Genomic DNA, 17,941 nt, shown 5'->3' with positions numbered 1-17,941 from the left:
ACTAAAAATTGGTATGGAAACACAGAAGACCCTGAATAGCCAAAGCAGTCTTGAGGGAAAAAAATGGAGCTGGAGCAATCAGACGCCCTGATTTCAGACTATACTACAAAGCTACAGTAATTAAGACAATATGGTACTGGCACAAAACCAGAAATATAGATCAATGGAACAGGATAGAAAGCCCAGAGATAAACCCATGCACCTATGGTCAACTAATCTATGACAAAAGAGTCAAGGATATAAAATGGAGAAAAGACAGTCTCTTCAATAAGTGGTGCTGGGAAAATTGGACAGCTACATGTAAATGAATGAAATTAGAATACTCCCTAACACCATACACAAAAATAAACTCAAAATGGATTAGAGACCTAAATGTAAGACTAGACAGTATAAAACTCTTAGAGAAAAACAAAGGAAGAACACTCTGACATAAATCACAGCAGTATCTTTTTTGATCCACCCCCTAGAGTAATGGAAATAAAAACAAAAATAAACAAATGGGACCTAATGAAATTTAAAAGCTTTTGCAAAGCAAAGGAAACTACAAACAAGACAAAAAGACAACCCTCAGAATCGGAGAAAATATTTGCAAACGAATCTCCAAAGGATTCATCTCCAAAATAGATAAACAGCTCATGCAGTTCAATATTAAAAAAACAAACAACCCAAGCAAGAAATGGGCAGAAGACGTAAATAGACATTTCTCCAAAGAAGACACACAGGTGGCCAAGAAGCACATGCAAAACTGCTCAACATCACTATTAGAGAAATGCAAATCAAAACTACAATGAGGTATCACCTCACATCAGTTAGAATGCGCGTCATCAGAAAATCTACAAACAACAAATGCTGGAGACGGTGTGGAGAAAAGGGAACCCTCTTGCACTGTTGGTGGGAATGTAAATTGATACAGCCACTATGGAAAACAGTATGGAGGTTTCTTAAAAAACAAAAAATAGAATTACCATATGACCCAGCAATCCCGCTACTGGACATACACCCAGAGAAAACCATAATTCAAAAAGACACATGCACCCCAATGTTCATGCAGGGTAGAAACTGAGACACAGATGTAGAGAACAAATGTATGGACACCAAGGGGGGAAAGTGGTGGTGGGGGGTGGTGGTGGTGTGATGAATTGGGAGATTGGGATTGACGTGTATACACTGATGTTTATAAAATGGATAACTAATAAGAACCTGCTGTATAAAAAAATAAATTAAATAAAATTCAAAATTTAAAAAAAAAATTTTTTCTTAAAAAGAAAACAAAAAAAAACCCTGTTTACCGGGAATTTTCTGGCGGTTCAGTGGTTAGCACTCTGCACTTCCACTGCAGGGGGCACGAGTTTGATCCCTGGTTGGGGAACTAAGATCCCACATGTTATGCAGCATGGCCCCTCCCCGCAAAAAAACAAAAAAAAACCCTGTCAACTGTAACAACTCAAATAATTCCATAAGGCCACCTAATTTTAAAAAAGATCACTTCCATCATAATCTTACAAAGCTGGGCAGGTGGGGAGAGAAAAACTACACAGCTTTACAAAAACCAATTCAGCAGGTTGAGATTTTCAATCATCTGTTAAAGAAACATCATTTGCACAAATGTCACTATGAAAGTTGCTGGCACATGGTAGGTGCTCATCAAATATGTATGATTTGAAAAGCAGCTATGCCCAGAAAACGGCAAGTGCAAAGGTCCTTAGGCATCAGTGAGCTTGGCATATTCAAGGAACAATAAGCAGATTGGCTGGTAAGTAAGAACCAAGAGGGAGAGGATAGACAGGAAGGCATGTGCCAGGCAAGGGTGTGGTTCTTTATTCTAAATGCAAAGGTAAAAGTAGAATGGTGGTTGCCAGGGGCTGGAGGGAGGAGGAAATGGGGAAGTGAGAGTCAAAGGGCACAAAACCTTTAGTTATGTAAGATAAATAAATTCTAGAGATCTACTCTACAGCATAGTGCCTATAGCTAAAAATACTGTATTGTATACTTAAAATTTGCTAAGAGAGTAGATCTTCAGGTAAGTGATCTTTCCACAAAAAATTTAATTTTTTTTAATAAAAAAAATAATGACCATAAAGGAGGTAGAAGGAAACTTTGGCAGGTGATGGATAAGTCTATGCCCTTGATAGTTCATGGGTGTGTACTTATCTCCAAACTTACCGAGTTCTATATATTATATATGCACAGCTTTTTACATGTCAATCATACCTCAGTAAAGCAGGTGGATAAATAAATAAGTGTGATGGAAAGTCATCAGAAACATGGAGTCAGGGCAGTGATATAACCGGATTTCACTTTTTAACTGGTCACTAGCTGCTACTTGGTGAAAGGATAATGGAGAACGGATGGTAAGGAGACCAATCTAGAAAGCGCTACATCCACCCTTACATTGTGTACATAAGACCTTACACTAAATGGCTCTGACCTAAGGGGTAAAAAGTCTGACTCTTGAGCCATCACCCACTCTTCTGGCATTGTAGTTGCTGCCAAACAGCTTTGCAGTCATCACATAATGTCAAGCAGATGGAAGAGTTCTGGTAAGGAAACTACACAATGTTCTAAAAGAAAGCCAAAAAGAAAAAAAAAAGAAAAAAAAAGTACAGTAAAGCAACATCTGATTTTATGCTGTAGCCGTCTCATTTTTTCTGAAATTTCTATCCATATAAATCACTGACCACTTGCTCGGATAACCTTTATTTTTCATCCTCTTTCCCACTTGGTATGTAGAAAATGCAGTTAATTTTCTATCACCTTCATGTATAAGCCTTCAGCACACTACCCAACTCTCCCTTAATTGTCCTCTGCTTTAGATGCACTAGTTGGTTCTCATGCTCTTTTACCCTTTTAGATGAAATTTCCCAATCTTAAACTGGGAGCTTTCTGGATTTAAAATATCCCATCTCTGGATTCCTGTAATTTCATATCTTGAAGACACAAGGAAAGGCTCATCTGATTAACTATTAGGTCAACTTCCTCTTTGATGAACAGACTAAATATCTTCTGGATCCCATGAGTCTGATGTTTAATTCATGGGCTGGCTTATTACTCATTTGTGTTTGAGTTTTATCATTTTTACTCATGTCTGAACTGCATGAATGCATGAGGGCATATCTTATACATTAGTTTATACAAAGTTAAATGTATATACTAGCTGCCAAATGTCTTGTTACTCCTCTCCTATAATCAGTTCTTTTCAATAACAACTTCCAAATGGAGTCTAATTCCTTACCAATATGTATATATTTATAAACTAGTGATAAAAGTAATAGAGAGCGGAGGAAAGAATACCATTATCATAATATCATACACTCACACACGGTAAAGAACTTCTTAGGCCACTATGAACAAGTTGTTTTATTGTCAAGTATAATGAAAATATCAATAGATTCTGTATAGATATTTTCTCATCCATCCATTTATACACACACACATGTAATTTTTTAAGGCAGATGAGAGAGTCAATTGTGCTGTGTATAAAGATTTTTCTGTTACTACTAACTTAGCAAAGTACACATTATTAGTTCTACCAGTTATAACAAACTCTTTTAAAAAGCAGCAGCAATCTTCTAGCAAAGATTTCTTTGTTTTGTCAGTTAATATTCTCTTTTTGGTTCATAATTTGTTGTCATCTGTATGCTCCTTTTTCATCTCAAGTTTATCTCCTCTTTTTCCATGTCATATCTTGCTCAGCTATTAGGTGTCCAGTACCTTCCTTGTGTTTGATTTAAACAATGCCCACAATTTCTCCACTTCTCAAATGTTTTCTGATCATTGCTTTAATATATTTCAGGCTCAACTTGACCTTTAACAATGATTAATTTTACTAACTTATTTGCCCCGTTTTCTCCTGACCTTTATTACTGTGTCACAGGATTCTGCTTTACCGACCTCCAGTGTGACTCCTACTTTATTCCCTTGTGAACAATAGCGCCTGTCATCCTTTTCTTAAGTAACTGTCAACAGAGCCTATTAAATCTAGCACCCTTTCAGATCCTTTAGTTGGTCAATCAACTTGAAGTACAGAAAAATAACATGTACACAGCTTCTACTGAATATGACCTTAAGTTGCCATCTTTTCCAGAAAATTTTGTTTCCATTGGAGACATTTTATTTATTTTGGCTCATATACAGCATGTTAAAAAAAAAACTTTGTTGAAATGCTGATCCATATCCCAACCACATTTTATGGTTACAAAGGAGAGTAACACATAGCCCAGCTAGGATATGAATCTGAGACTACGAACAACTGAACCAGAACTAGCTTAATCATCAAGTTTGAGACTTTTCCCTTTGAAATAGATTTAACGCAACATTCCACTTTGACCACGAACAATAAATGATATATGCCTTGGTTTCCAGGGATTATATTAAAACATCTTAGCTTAACTTGTTTTTCAATGAATCATATTCTACTTTTGGCCAAATTTTGAACCCTTTTTCAACATATCTCTCTTCTTTTTCTTTCTCTTTCTACAACTCTCTCTAACATCCATTTACAACTGTCAAAAAGAGAAAAAGCATCAATTTCTTTGGCATCTCAATAAGATGAAAAGCCCAGCCACAGGACCTAGAACAGCAAAATAAATGTTTTTCCAAAACCCTCCTACAAACCCTGAAAACTTCAGTTTAAATATGTTACTGGAGAAAGAGCACAACAGCTTAACTCAGAAAGTTTTACTTTGGCAAAGATATGGCTTGAGTGTGATTTAAAAGGACCAGTTCTACCTTGCACTGTTATCCAAACAGAGGTACTCCCTTGGGTCAGCAGCACTAGCATTGGTTGTTTTGACACCTTTGTCAATAAATAAGCCAGCCTGGAAAATATAATAATGGACTGAAATGAATATGAATCCCAAGTTATAACTATATATATAATGATTCATGAAATAAGTTTTAGCTTATAACATCTACCAAAAAAGGAGGGAGAAGGAAATAAACAGCAAAGCAAAGGTATTACAAAAAGAGCTACTTCACTGTATTTTTTAAAATACTTTTACTCATTTGGTCATTCAGCAAACATTTATTTAGTGCCCACCTTAGGGTAGGCACCAAGCATTATACGTCAACCAGAAAACTATGGTCTTTGCTGTTACTGACACATAAACTAGCAGGAAGACATGCAATTAAATAACCAATTACCATCCAATACGAGAAGCATATAACAAAGGAAGTAGATGATGCTTTGGCAGCACATAAGAAAAGCACCAAGATAAGACCTTTTGTGAAGGTAAGAGAGAGAGAATTCAGGGGATGTCTCCAAAAAGAAGTGACATCCTAAAGCTGAAACTTGAAGGAACTAACCACACAAAACAGGTCAGGGATGAAGGGCAGGGAGTGGGTGGGAAACAGCTGAAGAACCCAGCAGAAAGTACTCAAGGGAATCATTTGTACAAAATGTCTGGGGATGAGAGAAGGCATGGCACATCTGAGGGAAAAAAATCTTAGCTGGACTAACAGGAAATGTGTGGAGGGAGGAAAGGTAAGGAAGAAGACTAAAGAGAAGCAAATGCCAGATGGTGCAGAGTTGATACACTAAAGAATCAAGACAATGGGACGTTTAATAAAGGCAATGTAATCAAGTGCATTTTAAGAAAGAATACTGTGGCTACAAGATGGATAATGAATTAGAAAGGGGCAAAAAGAGAGATAAGAGAAAAAATAGGAGCTGACTACAGTAATCCAGAAGAGAAATAAAGGTGATCTAGACTTGCGACAGTAGTAACAGGTAAAATAGAGTGAGAATTCTTTACTAGGTAGAATTGATACCATTTAGTAATTAATAAAATGTCTAAGGATAAGGGAAAGGAAACAAACAATAAAGGTTCATATATTTCTAGTCTGGGCAATTAAGTGGCTAATGGTTTCATTCACTGAAACGGAGCTACAGAAATGGGTCTGGGGACAAAAATAAGGATTTTTGTGTTGAACACATTTTATTTATGTGACCCTGAGACATCCAGCAGGCTGGATGTCTGATATCACTCTGGATAGTCAGTCCCAAATTTAACAAGTTAAAACCTAATAATCCACTCATTATTTAGATCTAATACCTTTTATTTTAAATTGATACATTAGATTACTACATGTCCTCATGATATATGACATTAAAAAAATTAATTAGAATAAGGTGTTTTTTGCAATACCACTTATAATTAGAAAATTTTGAGGATTTCTGCTTTGAAGTGCTGCTTTCAACAATTACTAGCCTTAATCAACATTCAGTTCATAAAAACCACAATTCTTTCTAAGTTTTTTCCTCTCTCAAGTCTTCATCAAGTGATTCTAAGCTCTTCAAATTATATCACACTTAGGTTTTTAAAGGATCCTCTGAGTATCATAAATGGAAAGTATTAATTCAACTTTGATGGGCACATCAGAGTAAAGTATCTGGGCATTGTATCACATGATGAAAATATCAAGATGCCTTGTGAGCATAAAATGAACCAGATGCATTTATCACCAGGGAGGTGGGGACAAGTGCCAAATATCATGAAAGTTAGAGTTCTTAAATGGCCTTTCGTCTCCCTGACCTATATATCACTTTAAATTAGGTCAAATATTCTTAAACAATATTTCACTATTTACATAACTAGTATTAAATGTCCAATAGGACATCCTATTAGCACTGAGAAGAGAGAAAATATGCTTTTTAAGCTCCAGAAGCATATAATACACAAATGTGTACATCCTTAGAAACATGTAATGATATTAAAGATTGGAAAGAAGGCAAGGGGAGGGAAGGAAGAGGATGAGGATTCATAGGTCAAGTCCATTATTATAATTATTCAGATTGCATGTACATGTGTGCCGTAGCATATATTCCTACGTGTGTATAAGCAGAAAGCTGTCTATACATCCTGAATGTGGCAAGGTTAGGAGTCTGCTTATTTAATCACAAATTACTTGCTCTGATAACAAGTTCTACCTAATATTAACATTTCTTAGTTGTAATCACAGTAGTTCATCCTTTACCCTGCAAATTGTATGTACTGATTATTAAAATTTAGGAACTTACCTTAAAACTTGAATGGACCCTGTTGTTATAAAATATTCCCAATGGAGTGAGTTCTGGTTTCGCTAAGAGCTGCAATCCACTGGATTCCCCCGTAGGTTCCTTGTGGAATAAATACCATATTCCAGCATCCTACAATTAAAAGGGCAAGATTATTAAAAAGCCTCCTTTTATAAAGCCACTCTATGAAACACTCTCACATAACCTAAGCATTTCACAAACAAGTTTCATCTTTTTAACATTAATTATTCATTGGTTCAGGTTCAGAATTGACTCTAAAGAGTTGTGCACTCATCTAGCACCCTCAAAGCAGTATATTAGGCTTTAAAAAAAAAAGCATATTTAATTTTGCTTGTAAGATGGGATGAAAGATAGAATTGGCTGATACCAAAATTTATTTTCAAAGTAACTTTCCCATCATTATCTACTTTAAAAACTCATGCAGCCAGGACATGGAAGCAACCTAAATGTCCATCAACAGAGGAATGGATAAATAAGATGTGGTGTGTGTGTGTGTGTGTGTGTGTGTGTGTGTGTGTGTGTATACACACACACGTATATACATACACACAAATGTACATACATACATACATACATACACACAATGGAATATTACTCGGCAATGAAAAAGAACAAAATAATGCCATTTGTAGCAACATAGCTGGACCTAGAGATTGTTATACTGAGTGAAGTAAGTCAGACACAGAAAGACAAATATCATATGATATCACTTATAAGTGGAACCTAAAAAAAAGGGTACAAATGAAGTTATTTACAAAACTGAAGTAGAGTCACGGAGGTATTTGGTTGGCCAAAAAGTTCATTTGGCCAATCCAATAGAAAAGAAACTTTTGGTTACCAGGGGATAATGGGGGGTGAGGGGGAGGGAGGGATAAACTGGGAAATTGGGACTGATATACACACTACTATATATAAAATAGATAACTAATAAGAACCTGCTATATAGCACAGGGAACTCTACTCAGTTCTCTGTAATGGCCTATATGGGAAAAGAATCTAAAAAAAAAAGAGTGGTTATATATACATGTATAACTGATTCACCTGAAATTAACACAACATTGTAAATCAACTATACTCCAATAAAAATTTTTTTAAATCAAAGTATTAAATAACAGCTGATGGGAAAAGAATCTAAAAAAAAAGAGTGGTTATATATACATGTATAACTGATTCACCTGAAATTAACACAACATTGTAAATCAACTATACTCCAATAAAAATTTTTTTAAATCAAAGTATTAAATAACAGCTGGGGGGAAAAAAAAAGAGTCATACAGAACTAGAACCAAACAATCCTCCCTTCCCTTCCGTGTGACCAGGACAGCACAGCCTTTTAGCAATATGGGTTTTTTTCTGTTTACCTCCAAACCTGATCAATAGATGAGTCATACCTATTAAACATCTATCCACCAACATGCAGAGATCACTGACTTCTTTCAAACAACTCCAGTGCCCTTCTTGTCCTGAGGCAAATTTTTGCCAAACAGGAAAAACCACCACACACATGAATCAGGATGCTGTCTCAGCTGGGTCCTGTCTGTTCAATTTCAGTGTTACTTACCTTAACCAAAGCAGCAGAACGGTTTGAAAATTTCTGACACTCAAAATGAGATATAAAAATCGAAATGAAATGTTCTTAATCGCTGTGATAATTTTTTATTTTACAATTTAATTAAAAATCAGCCCAATGTGAAGGACAACTTCACATTAAGGAACTTTGATTAAACGGATTGTTAAAACTCAAATATATAGTCCAAAAGTATGGTATCAATTCAAATTTAGCAAACATTTATTTAGTGCCAGGTCTCAAAGAATTCATACTCTAATGGGAAATACAGAGAGCTAAAATATAATATATGTAATAAGTACTATATTAATTGTAACGAAGTCCTTTAGGAGCATACAGAGATGAATTGTGGAAAACATATCACCAAAAGGAATGCAATATGTGGCATTTTTCCATGATAAAACTTTACGGATGGGTCTTAGTAAAACAAACTAGTCTGATAAATGTGTTTGGCACCTCTATTCTTTTGGGCACAAAACAGACTTGGAGGGCTGTGAAGAAGGCTCCATACCATAGCCCTATAAACTGAGGGCAGAGTAAATCCTCCCAAGATGCAATGGAGTTTCAGGTTGGGGGATAGAAAAAGGGGGATAAGGAGTTAGCAGCTGTTTCCTGTTAAAACTCTGTGGTGTCAAAACAGGTAAAGGGAGCTTTGTAAAAGGCAGTGGAAAGGTACCAAGAAGAAAGGGTTTGATTTACTTTGGGAGGAAAACCCTTGCCAAAACATGAGCTTTACCGGAACAATTTTTCTAGAGAGAAAAAAAGAACTCACAGAATGAAAAGGACGAAGAACATACAGGAGATGGAAAAGACAGAGACCTGCTTTCTTCTTGTCTCACATGAGGCCTAGTAGATGTGTGGCAACCTCACCTTACATTTTTCATGGACTATTTGCCATTTGCTTTGATCTTCAACCCATGACTTCTGAAAACAGCTGAAAGGAATCTCTGCTCTGACTGTTGATTTGTAATGTAACAGATCAGAAGATGATCCTGGGGTAAGACTGCACATCAAACCCTTGGTCACCTTTACCCCAAATCTCATCTTCCAATCAGAAACTCTCAACACAAATCCCATATGGGCTCAACAAATATTTGATGAAAAATGAATGAATAGAAGCCTGAAATGATTGAATGTCCAGGTCTCTGCTCTGTCAAGTAAGAATTTTATGTTTTATGTTTTTAAGAAAAATCACAGATGTGAATTCCACCATCACCCAGTGATACCTGTTTTCTGGTTATCTTGAAGAAATACTCCCTTCAACTAATTTTTTATTTCATCCTGGAAAACAATGCTAGGTATTTCTTTCCTTTTTAAAATGTTAATAGCCATGGTGTATATATATGAATATTCAGGTTTTGCTGCAAAGCTCATATTTCTGTGCTATAGTTTTCAGTACGGATATACTCATAATAGTATCATGTATTAAAGATTCATTTTTATGTTATAAATTAGCAGCTCTAAAAACACACAATTACAAATGTAAATTTCTCCAAGCTTATCCAGGAGACATTTCTGTCATCCAAAAACAGTTCATTTATTCTCTTAAGTTATCCCTGTGTATGTGTATGTGAAACAATTTAAGGTACACAATTGAGTCCTTGCTTTACCAAGGAGATGAAATCCCTAAGTGTATACAATCCCTGTATTTAACAAAAGGATGTGTCCCTTTGACCAGAATGACCATTGTCATAATATTCTACAGAATAATCCACTCTCATAAGGCTTTCTTTGCTCATTAATATATGACTGAAATAGGGAAGCCAAAAAGATTGTACATAATACACTAAAAATACACTCTGGAGATGGCATGATAACCCTAGATATGAGCCCACCTCTTTTCTGGCATTTAGCGCCTGTCTTACGAGACTCATAAACTAACTGGCACAAATGATTCAGAAGAAATAGAAGAACCGTCTCAACTATAGCCTGCTCTCAGTGAAATAAGCTGTACCAGAAAGCAAGGTGCTTGAGTTAGATTACCACAAACTACATTGCATATATATAAACCAGAATACTTACAAACTTGAATACAAAAAAACTGAAGCACTTTAATATTATTTACCTGTGAGCCTGCAGCTGCATTATTAATCAGATTATTGTTGGGATGAGCAATCCAGAAAGTTGAAACAGCCCTGAAAGGCATTTTTTAAGGTGGTTTAAACATTCATCAGGAAAAATCCCACCTATTAAAAACCTCCCCCAGGGCTTCCGTGGTGGCGCAGTGGTTGAGAGTCCGCCTGCCGAGGCAGGGGACACGGGTTCGTGCCCCGGTCCAGGAAGATCCCACATGCCGCGGAGCGGCTGGGCCCGTGAGCGATGGCCGCTGAGCCTGCGCTCCACAACGGGAGAGGCCACAGCAGTGAGAGGCCCGCGTACCGCAAAAAACAACAACAACAACAAAAAACCTCCCCCAAAACATCTTCCCCAAAAGCCAACAGCCCTTGACCATTACAAGTGAGTTTTTCACTCTGCCAATTACTCACATACAGTCAGTGGCAGGCACGGGGATGTAATTTCCAAACACTTTTTCCCTCATGGTGGTACACATGGAGTTATTCCTATCAGTGGGAAGTAGGGTGCCTGGTTTGGTGAGGAGTCCCAGATTGTGGAACAAAGTGTTTCTCTGTTCAATACCATCTTCCAAAAAGAAACAATGACCTAGTGTGTCAAATCCGATGGTGTCTTTTATCTGCAGAAATACAAGTGTATGATGTCATTGGTAACAAGATTGACTGCGGTTTAAGCGACAAGTGCTATTCACGAGGCATGCTCAGTACAAAAGCAAAAAGAAGTTTTCATCTTAGCTGATGGGGCAAAGTCAAATGTCAGGGTTCATTGATCTCTCAAAAGAACAGAGAAAAACAGCAGAACTCTCGGTAAAGCAGGATAGAGTAAGACGTGGTATAACAGCTTACTTATATAAAATTGAAAAGTCATGAGAATGAAGGAGAGTTAACTGTTTCCATAATATGCATCAACATAATGTGAGGCTACTTACCAGCAAGCCATTTGTCCCATGCACAGTGATGCACCTTGAGAAGCTGTGATGAATAGATAGGCCGTCCACAAATGTTGCATGTCTGTACCCTCCTTTATAATCCACGTCTCCACACAGGTGAAAATGAACAGGATACCGCCCCAGGTGCTGCTGACCCATGTGTTTCAATTCCACATGAGAAAGATGAACTGAAGTAAAATTTTTCTTTATCTGTAAGACAAGATAACCAAAATCAAACTAATACATAAGCAAAGTAGCTGTAGCAAAGTAGCTCAGAATAGCAAAGTAGCAAAAAATATTGTTTTAATAGGAAATATCTGAAGGAGACTAGACTAGACTGTCTTCCTGGATCATAATTTAGCAAATGCTTCTTTACCTAAGTGAATGCTTTAAAGAGCAATAAAAATAGCCTCTCATTAGGCATAAAGGAAATGTAACAAGGAAAACTACAGAAATGGTTTCTGTATATATATTTGGGTTTGTTCAAATATTTTGGCCATTTCCAGTCTTGTCTTATTCTTTCATTTCTGTAATCTCCACCAGAGTTTGATAATTTTTGATAAATAATTATTTCTAAATCCTCCCTCAATGTTTTAGTTAGCACATACTGTTATTTACTTGAGTCCTTTTAAAAAACGCCTCTGTTGATCCACCACTTGAGCGATCTCAATATTTACAAACCCTGGATTTTTTATCACACTACTAAAAACAAAGAAATGACACTGACCAACATTTTAGAAATCAGTGCAATAGAAACGTAGCCAACAATAATAGCCTACTCAATGCACAAAAACTGATTTTAAGACACATGTAGCCAAAATGCAGCCCAGGAGTCCAATACATTAGTACACAGAGCAATACTTAGCACACAGTAAGTGTTCAGTACTTTTACAGAATAAAAATCTGCATACAAAAAATATCTTTACAGAAACATGTTTTGAATGTGTACTGCTTACCGTTTCATAATATGTTTAAAAAAAAATGATTCTTTCAGAGATTGCATGCATGATACTGAGATTGTTTCTTTGTCTGTATAATTGGTTCTTCCCAATTTAAATTGATTTAATCCTTCACAGGACAATTCTTAAATGGTTTAACTATAGGTCCAGATCAACTAAATAAAGATATAACCTTATCTTTTAATCATCTAAAATCTCATTGTTATTGGAAAAAGAAATAAAATATGATTTCAATAGCCATACAGATCTCATTCCAAAACTTGGAAGTTTTTTCAACATGCACTTAGCAGCCAGGGTTTCAAAGAGTTCCTTAAATCCTTTTGCCTACCAGGACATGTCCCCCAAAGGTATCGTAATCAAAGAATTGGCACTGGTTTTCAGCGTAGCATGAGTCTTCCATTTCTCCTCGGATTACAATATTCTGGGTAAGAATTCCAACCTCAGCTCTCATGTCTACACCATCTATAATCTCACCCATGTGCAGGAACTGAGGCGTTTCTGGTTGATGAGAGCAAAGCAAAAATAACATTAGAACAATGAAAACATAAAACTTATGTCAAAAAGATAGTCCTCTTTATTCTGTAACTCCAAGACATTATTAAAATTTATTATTTTCTTCCATTCTTCAATACCTCAGAACCACAGAATCCCAGGAAGTAAAGATTTTAAGGATTATCTGTTCTAATCCCCCACTCAATGCCTTAACCCTCACTACCAACTATCGAACCCACACACAGAGAGCTTACTCCTCCCTGAAGTAGTTCAGTCCTCTCTTGAACAGCACCAATAATCCAGAATCTAACTTAGAATCCATGCTGTCTCTCTCTCTCTCTCTCTCTCTCTCTCTGCTTCCTGTCCATGTGCTCTTGTTCTACTCCCTTGAGGACACATGAAGACCCAGATGCATGTTGGATCTAGGAAAACGAATGGTTTTGTACATGTTGATAACAGAGTGTCAAGTTGTTTTTGCTTCTACTTCAAAGCTAAAGTAATCTGCATTTGGACATTAACAGTACAGAAATAACCATCTTTCCTTTCCCACTTCTTATTGTAATATTATTATGCACTGTTAAATTTCCACCTTTATTGGAAGCTTAGAAATACTTTAATAATGAGCTTTTATCTGATCTTTACTATATAAACTCAGGAAGGAAAAATACAAATAAATCAAGGAGTTGAGATTATGGAGACTCGTTATCATGTAGACTTGTTAACAAGAGTGGGAATTTCCAAATGAAATTAATGCCAGATCGTATCATGGTTTTTTAGCTTTTTGTTTTCTGCTTATGCCCTGTATTGTCAAGAAAGAAAAGTACAACACTGAATGAAACAGGAAAAAACTGCTAAGTGGGCCAATCTCATTTTTTTCTTTCTTTTCTTTTTTTTTTTTGATCCTCCCGGACCGGGGCACGAACCCGTGTCCCCTGCATTGGCAGGCGGACTCTCAACCACCTGCGCCACCGGGGAAGCCCTCATTTTTTTCTAAAGCAAAAAATTTTCCTTTAACCTTCAAAGCTCTAAATTACCCACTGAGTACTTATTAAATAGTTACTATAAATTATTTTGTTTTGTTTTTATTTTGTTTTGTATCATAAATGTATAATTTTTATTACAGAAGCAAGGAAATATAATGAGTGAAATGCACAATGAATCCCATAATTGAGGCAATGAAGGAAGAAGCTTTGCCTATTACCAGGCTCAAAATAAGTACCTGGTAAATGTCAGTCATCCTTTATAAACACAGCTTACAGTAAGAATCTTATTGTACATTGCTCTTTCTCAAAAAATATATTATTCAAGATTATGATAGGAAATGTAGTTTTATGAAAATACCTTTTTGGTTCCATTTTAAATATATTAGTGAGATCTACTTTTTGCCAAGAAAGTAGACACTCAAAAACCATGAGTTTCATTTTTTTAATTAAAAAAAGAAAGACTTCCATTAAAAAATGAATCTGGTTTACTATTATTTAATAGTGGAAAATTAATAAGAAAGAAGTTGGAAAGGATCTTGAAAAAAAATCAATCCATCTAGTCTGCATCTTTTTTTTTTTTAACATAGAAACTGGCACAAAAACACTGATTTGCCTATAACACATCATTAACAGCAACATTATTGCTCAATGACTACTTTTATCTAACATCCTCTGGGACTCTAGTGTTCAAAGCACTCCACTACTAAGAACTTCAATATTGATGAAGATGATGATGATGACAACTGAAGGAAAAACAAAGAATTCCAGGAGTCATATCTCAAAAAGAGTGTTTCCCAAGAAGCCTTCTGAACAGTCTGATACCTTTGACTTTGACCTGGAAGCGGTTGCACTTGGGACAGGGGAGAAGAGTGAACTCCTCTGCTTGGTACATGGAATAGTCCGTGCTTGCGACCACAATCTGATCTCCAGGTTTCCAGCTACTAACGTCATCCAGCAGATGAAGTTTCACTCCATCCACGGCCTCTACCCGGAAACCGGAAAGAGAAACACCTAAACCAAAAAGCAAGAAAGAAAGTGATTTTTTTTTTCTAAAATCAACCCCCTCACTGATTCACAAATCAAAAGTTAAAAAAAAAAAAAAAAAGTTAAAATAAACACAAGTCAGCAATGCTTCAATTTGATCCATGCACAGGATGAAACAGGACATTAGCACACACATAATCTTAATATTAAGAATAAAAGCTTGCCTTAGGCAATCTCTCATTTCTGTGCCTTTGCTCATCCTTTAGTCTTTATCTACAGTGTCCTTCCACTCTTAATTCATCAACCAAGATACTATTCATCTGATAAAGTTCAGGCGAACCTTTAAGTACTTCCCAAACATCCTTGCTGGAAGTAACCTTTATCTCCGGTATTCTCATTCTGATATTCTCTCTGGTATGATTCATATCATTCCAATGGGAAGATAGCTCACCTCCTTGGAAGCTACATCAGTAAAAGCAGCAAAGTACATGCATCTGTGTATTCACTGCTCTGTCTCATAGTGCACTCATAAATGTCTACTGAAGGGATGAGTATTCCCACTATTATGTGCAATGTGACCTAAAGGCCACATGATAGTGTTCCAGTCCAACTCAGCTCCTTTCCTGGGATAACGTCAGGCTTGCAATCCAGGGACTACTAATTACTGACCTCTCCTAATACCTCCTTTTGAAATTCAGAGTTGGTTCCCAACTAGGCAGATGAAAACTGAAAAGTTGATCCAGCATCTCCATAACTTATACTCTTTAACATGCAACCAAGTGTAGAAGTTTTTCCTGCTTCTAAACTGTCCATGATACAATCTGTCATGGTTTAAAAACTGATTTAATGCAAATGAATATGGAATAGATGGAAGCTATGGAAAATATGGAAATGTGGGAAAACACCACATTTCAAAGATATCTGTTTACTAACTGTACTTCACTATCATCCTTCTAATTAACTGGCAAACTACTCTGGGGCTACTTTAAGATACTGACTCCAAAAGTCGATGATAGGAGTAAAAAAAATTCATTTACTCAAGTTAGGGGAATAAAAAAGAGGGAAATTTAGGCAAGGCACAAAGAGTAACACAAATATCCTTACAGTCTTGAGGATATCCTGATAAAACCTAACCTGAGCAAGTCTTGAATTCTGCTCCTTTAGACTCTGATCTACCATGTTTTCCTGTTTCTACAAAGCACCCAAAAAAAAGAAAAAGGAAAAAAAAAAAAAGAACCTAATAAATGTAAAGTGTTTTCTTTTTTCATATGTTTCTTGCATATAAATACTAAAGCCTATAGTGGAATTTTGTCTAAATAATAATAATAACTCTAACAATAACGATAGCTAACAGTTGTGGGATTTCACATACATAATAACTTTTCATCAACAACTTTGAGATATAGGAACTATTATATGCATTAAAGATACATAAAGCAAAGGTCAAGGAGTCTGACTGACAGCTGAAAAATGATAGAGCCCACAAATGAATGCTAATTTAATTCCAGAGTCCAATTTCCTAAAGTCTATATCATTCTGCCTTCCCAAGAATCAAAACAGGCAAGTTAAAAGCAAAGGTAAACAAAACCCTCATGGTAGCAATGACAATCACTACCCAAAATTTCAGATTTTACCAAAAAGAACTATCTAAAAAAAGAGCAACTAAGAAACATTAATTTTTTCATAATTGCTTTAAAAAAATATTTCTAGATAAATAAGTTTTGGCTTAAAAGACCATCAGAATTTGTTTCTGTTTAAAAAATAAAAAGCTAGGTTACATGGAAAAAAATCTGTATTGTTCGATTATTTCTCACTTTTTTCTGGCTGTAGAAGAAAATCCTACCTGAGATATCTCCTATTAGCACTACTGAATTGGAAGTATGAAAGGACGTAAGTTTTATCCTCCTTGCTTCCTGGAGAAAATTTCTACCTCTTCCAGAAAACAGAAGCCACTGAGAACACAGAACACAAACAATATCCTACAGTAGATAGCTAGAATGTACCCTCTTCCAGAAGAGAGGAGTCATTGGCAATGTGGAAATGAAAGCAAAATTTCCCACAAAGGAAATGTTGACTCAAGGTTTGTCAGTGTTATCCTCTGCCTGGAGTCTTACTGGAAGCAGTTCCACTAAACTCTTCATGCAGGTCCAAATTCCTGCTTAGAAATACTCCTCATCTACCTATGCTTTTTGCCAGAGGCAACCATGACGTGGTCAAAAGAGCAGTAGTCTTGGAGGCAGAAAGCTGAGGCCTGATTCTAGCTTCCTTATCCATAATAGAAACCATCTCCTCACCTCAGACTCAGAAGGCTGCTTAGATGGAACATGTGAAAGTCCCTGTTACATACCAGGAACTCTGTTTTAAAGCAAAAGACTTTCTCTCTTTAATTACAAGGACACAAAATACACCCAGGTCATGTTTGCATTATTGTTAAAATAGCTAACCTTTATTTAGTGCTTACTATATACACTGTGCTAAAAAACTTCATATTCTTCACATTTGATACTCACAGCAGCTCTATGTGATAGTTTCCATTATTATCCCCATTTTTCAGATGAGGAAACTGAGGGTTAGGAAGTTGAAGTCACATGCCCATCATCATATAGTAAGTAAAAGAGCTGGGATATGAACCCAGGCATTCTGTCTCCAGAAATCCATTTCAGTGAATACTCTGCTACAGTGCTGCTCAAAACAGAGTTATAAGCTCAGTCTAAAATAAACCTTTCTGGCTAATTACAGATGTAATAAAGCACTTTTTAATGACTCATTTCACATTAATTTTGGTATAATATTGGGTTGGAAAAGAAAGCTGGTGGGCAAGCACAGACAGAAGGCTGCCTATCTACCTGGAGCCAAAAAAATCTAGCAGCAAAGTCGGTAAGTACAGAAATTCTGCAGTGAACATCCTTAAGAGAAAAA

General features: G+C 36.2%; 1 protein-coding gene across 5 annotated transcripts in view; it reads right to left on the bottom strand.

The window, feature by feature from the left end:
- The window catches only part of CEMIP2 (cell migration inducing hyaluronidase 2), an 87,164-nt gene that overhangs the window by 42,351 nt on the left and 26,872 nt on the right, over window positions 1–17,941 (bottom strand). For all 5 annotated transcript variants that reach the window (XM_055087142.1, XM_024126850.3, XM_024126849.3 and 2 more), the window contains 7 exons: window positions 14,861–15,049; window positions 12,892–13,061; window positions 11,605–11,814; window positions 11,090–11,295; window positions 10,669–10,738; window positions 7,019–7,147; window positions 4,729–4,817 (listed from right to left, as the gene is read on the bottom strand). In XM_055087142.1, the coding sequence (XP_054943117.1) occupies window positions 4,729–4,817; window positions 7,019–7,147; window positions 10,669–10,738; window positions 11,090–11,295; window positions 11,605–11,814; window positions 12,892–13,061; window positions 14,861–15,049 (1,063 nt within the window). The remainder of the gene's footprint in view (window positions 1–4,728; window positions 4,818–7,018; window positions 7,148–10,668; window positions 10,739–11,089; window positions 11,296–11,604; window positions 11,815–12,891; window positions 13,062–14,860; window positions 15,050–17,941) is intronic.

Source organism: Physeter macrocephalus, chromosome 9 (assembly GCF_002837175.3).
Source record: "Physeter macrocephalus isolate SW-GA chromosome 9, ASM283717v5, whole genome shotgun sequence".
NCBI classification, from domain to species: domain Eukaryota; kingdom Metazoa; phylum Chordata; class Mammalia; order Artiodactyla; family Physeteridae; genus Physeter; species Physeter macrocephalus.
This window is presented reverse-complemented; position numbering and strand designations above follow the sequence as displayed.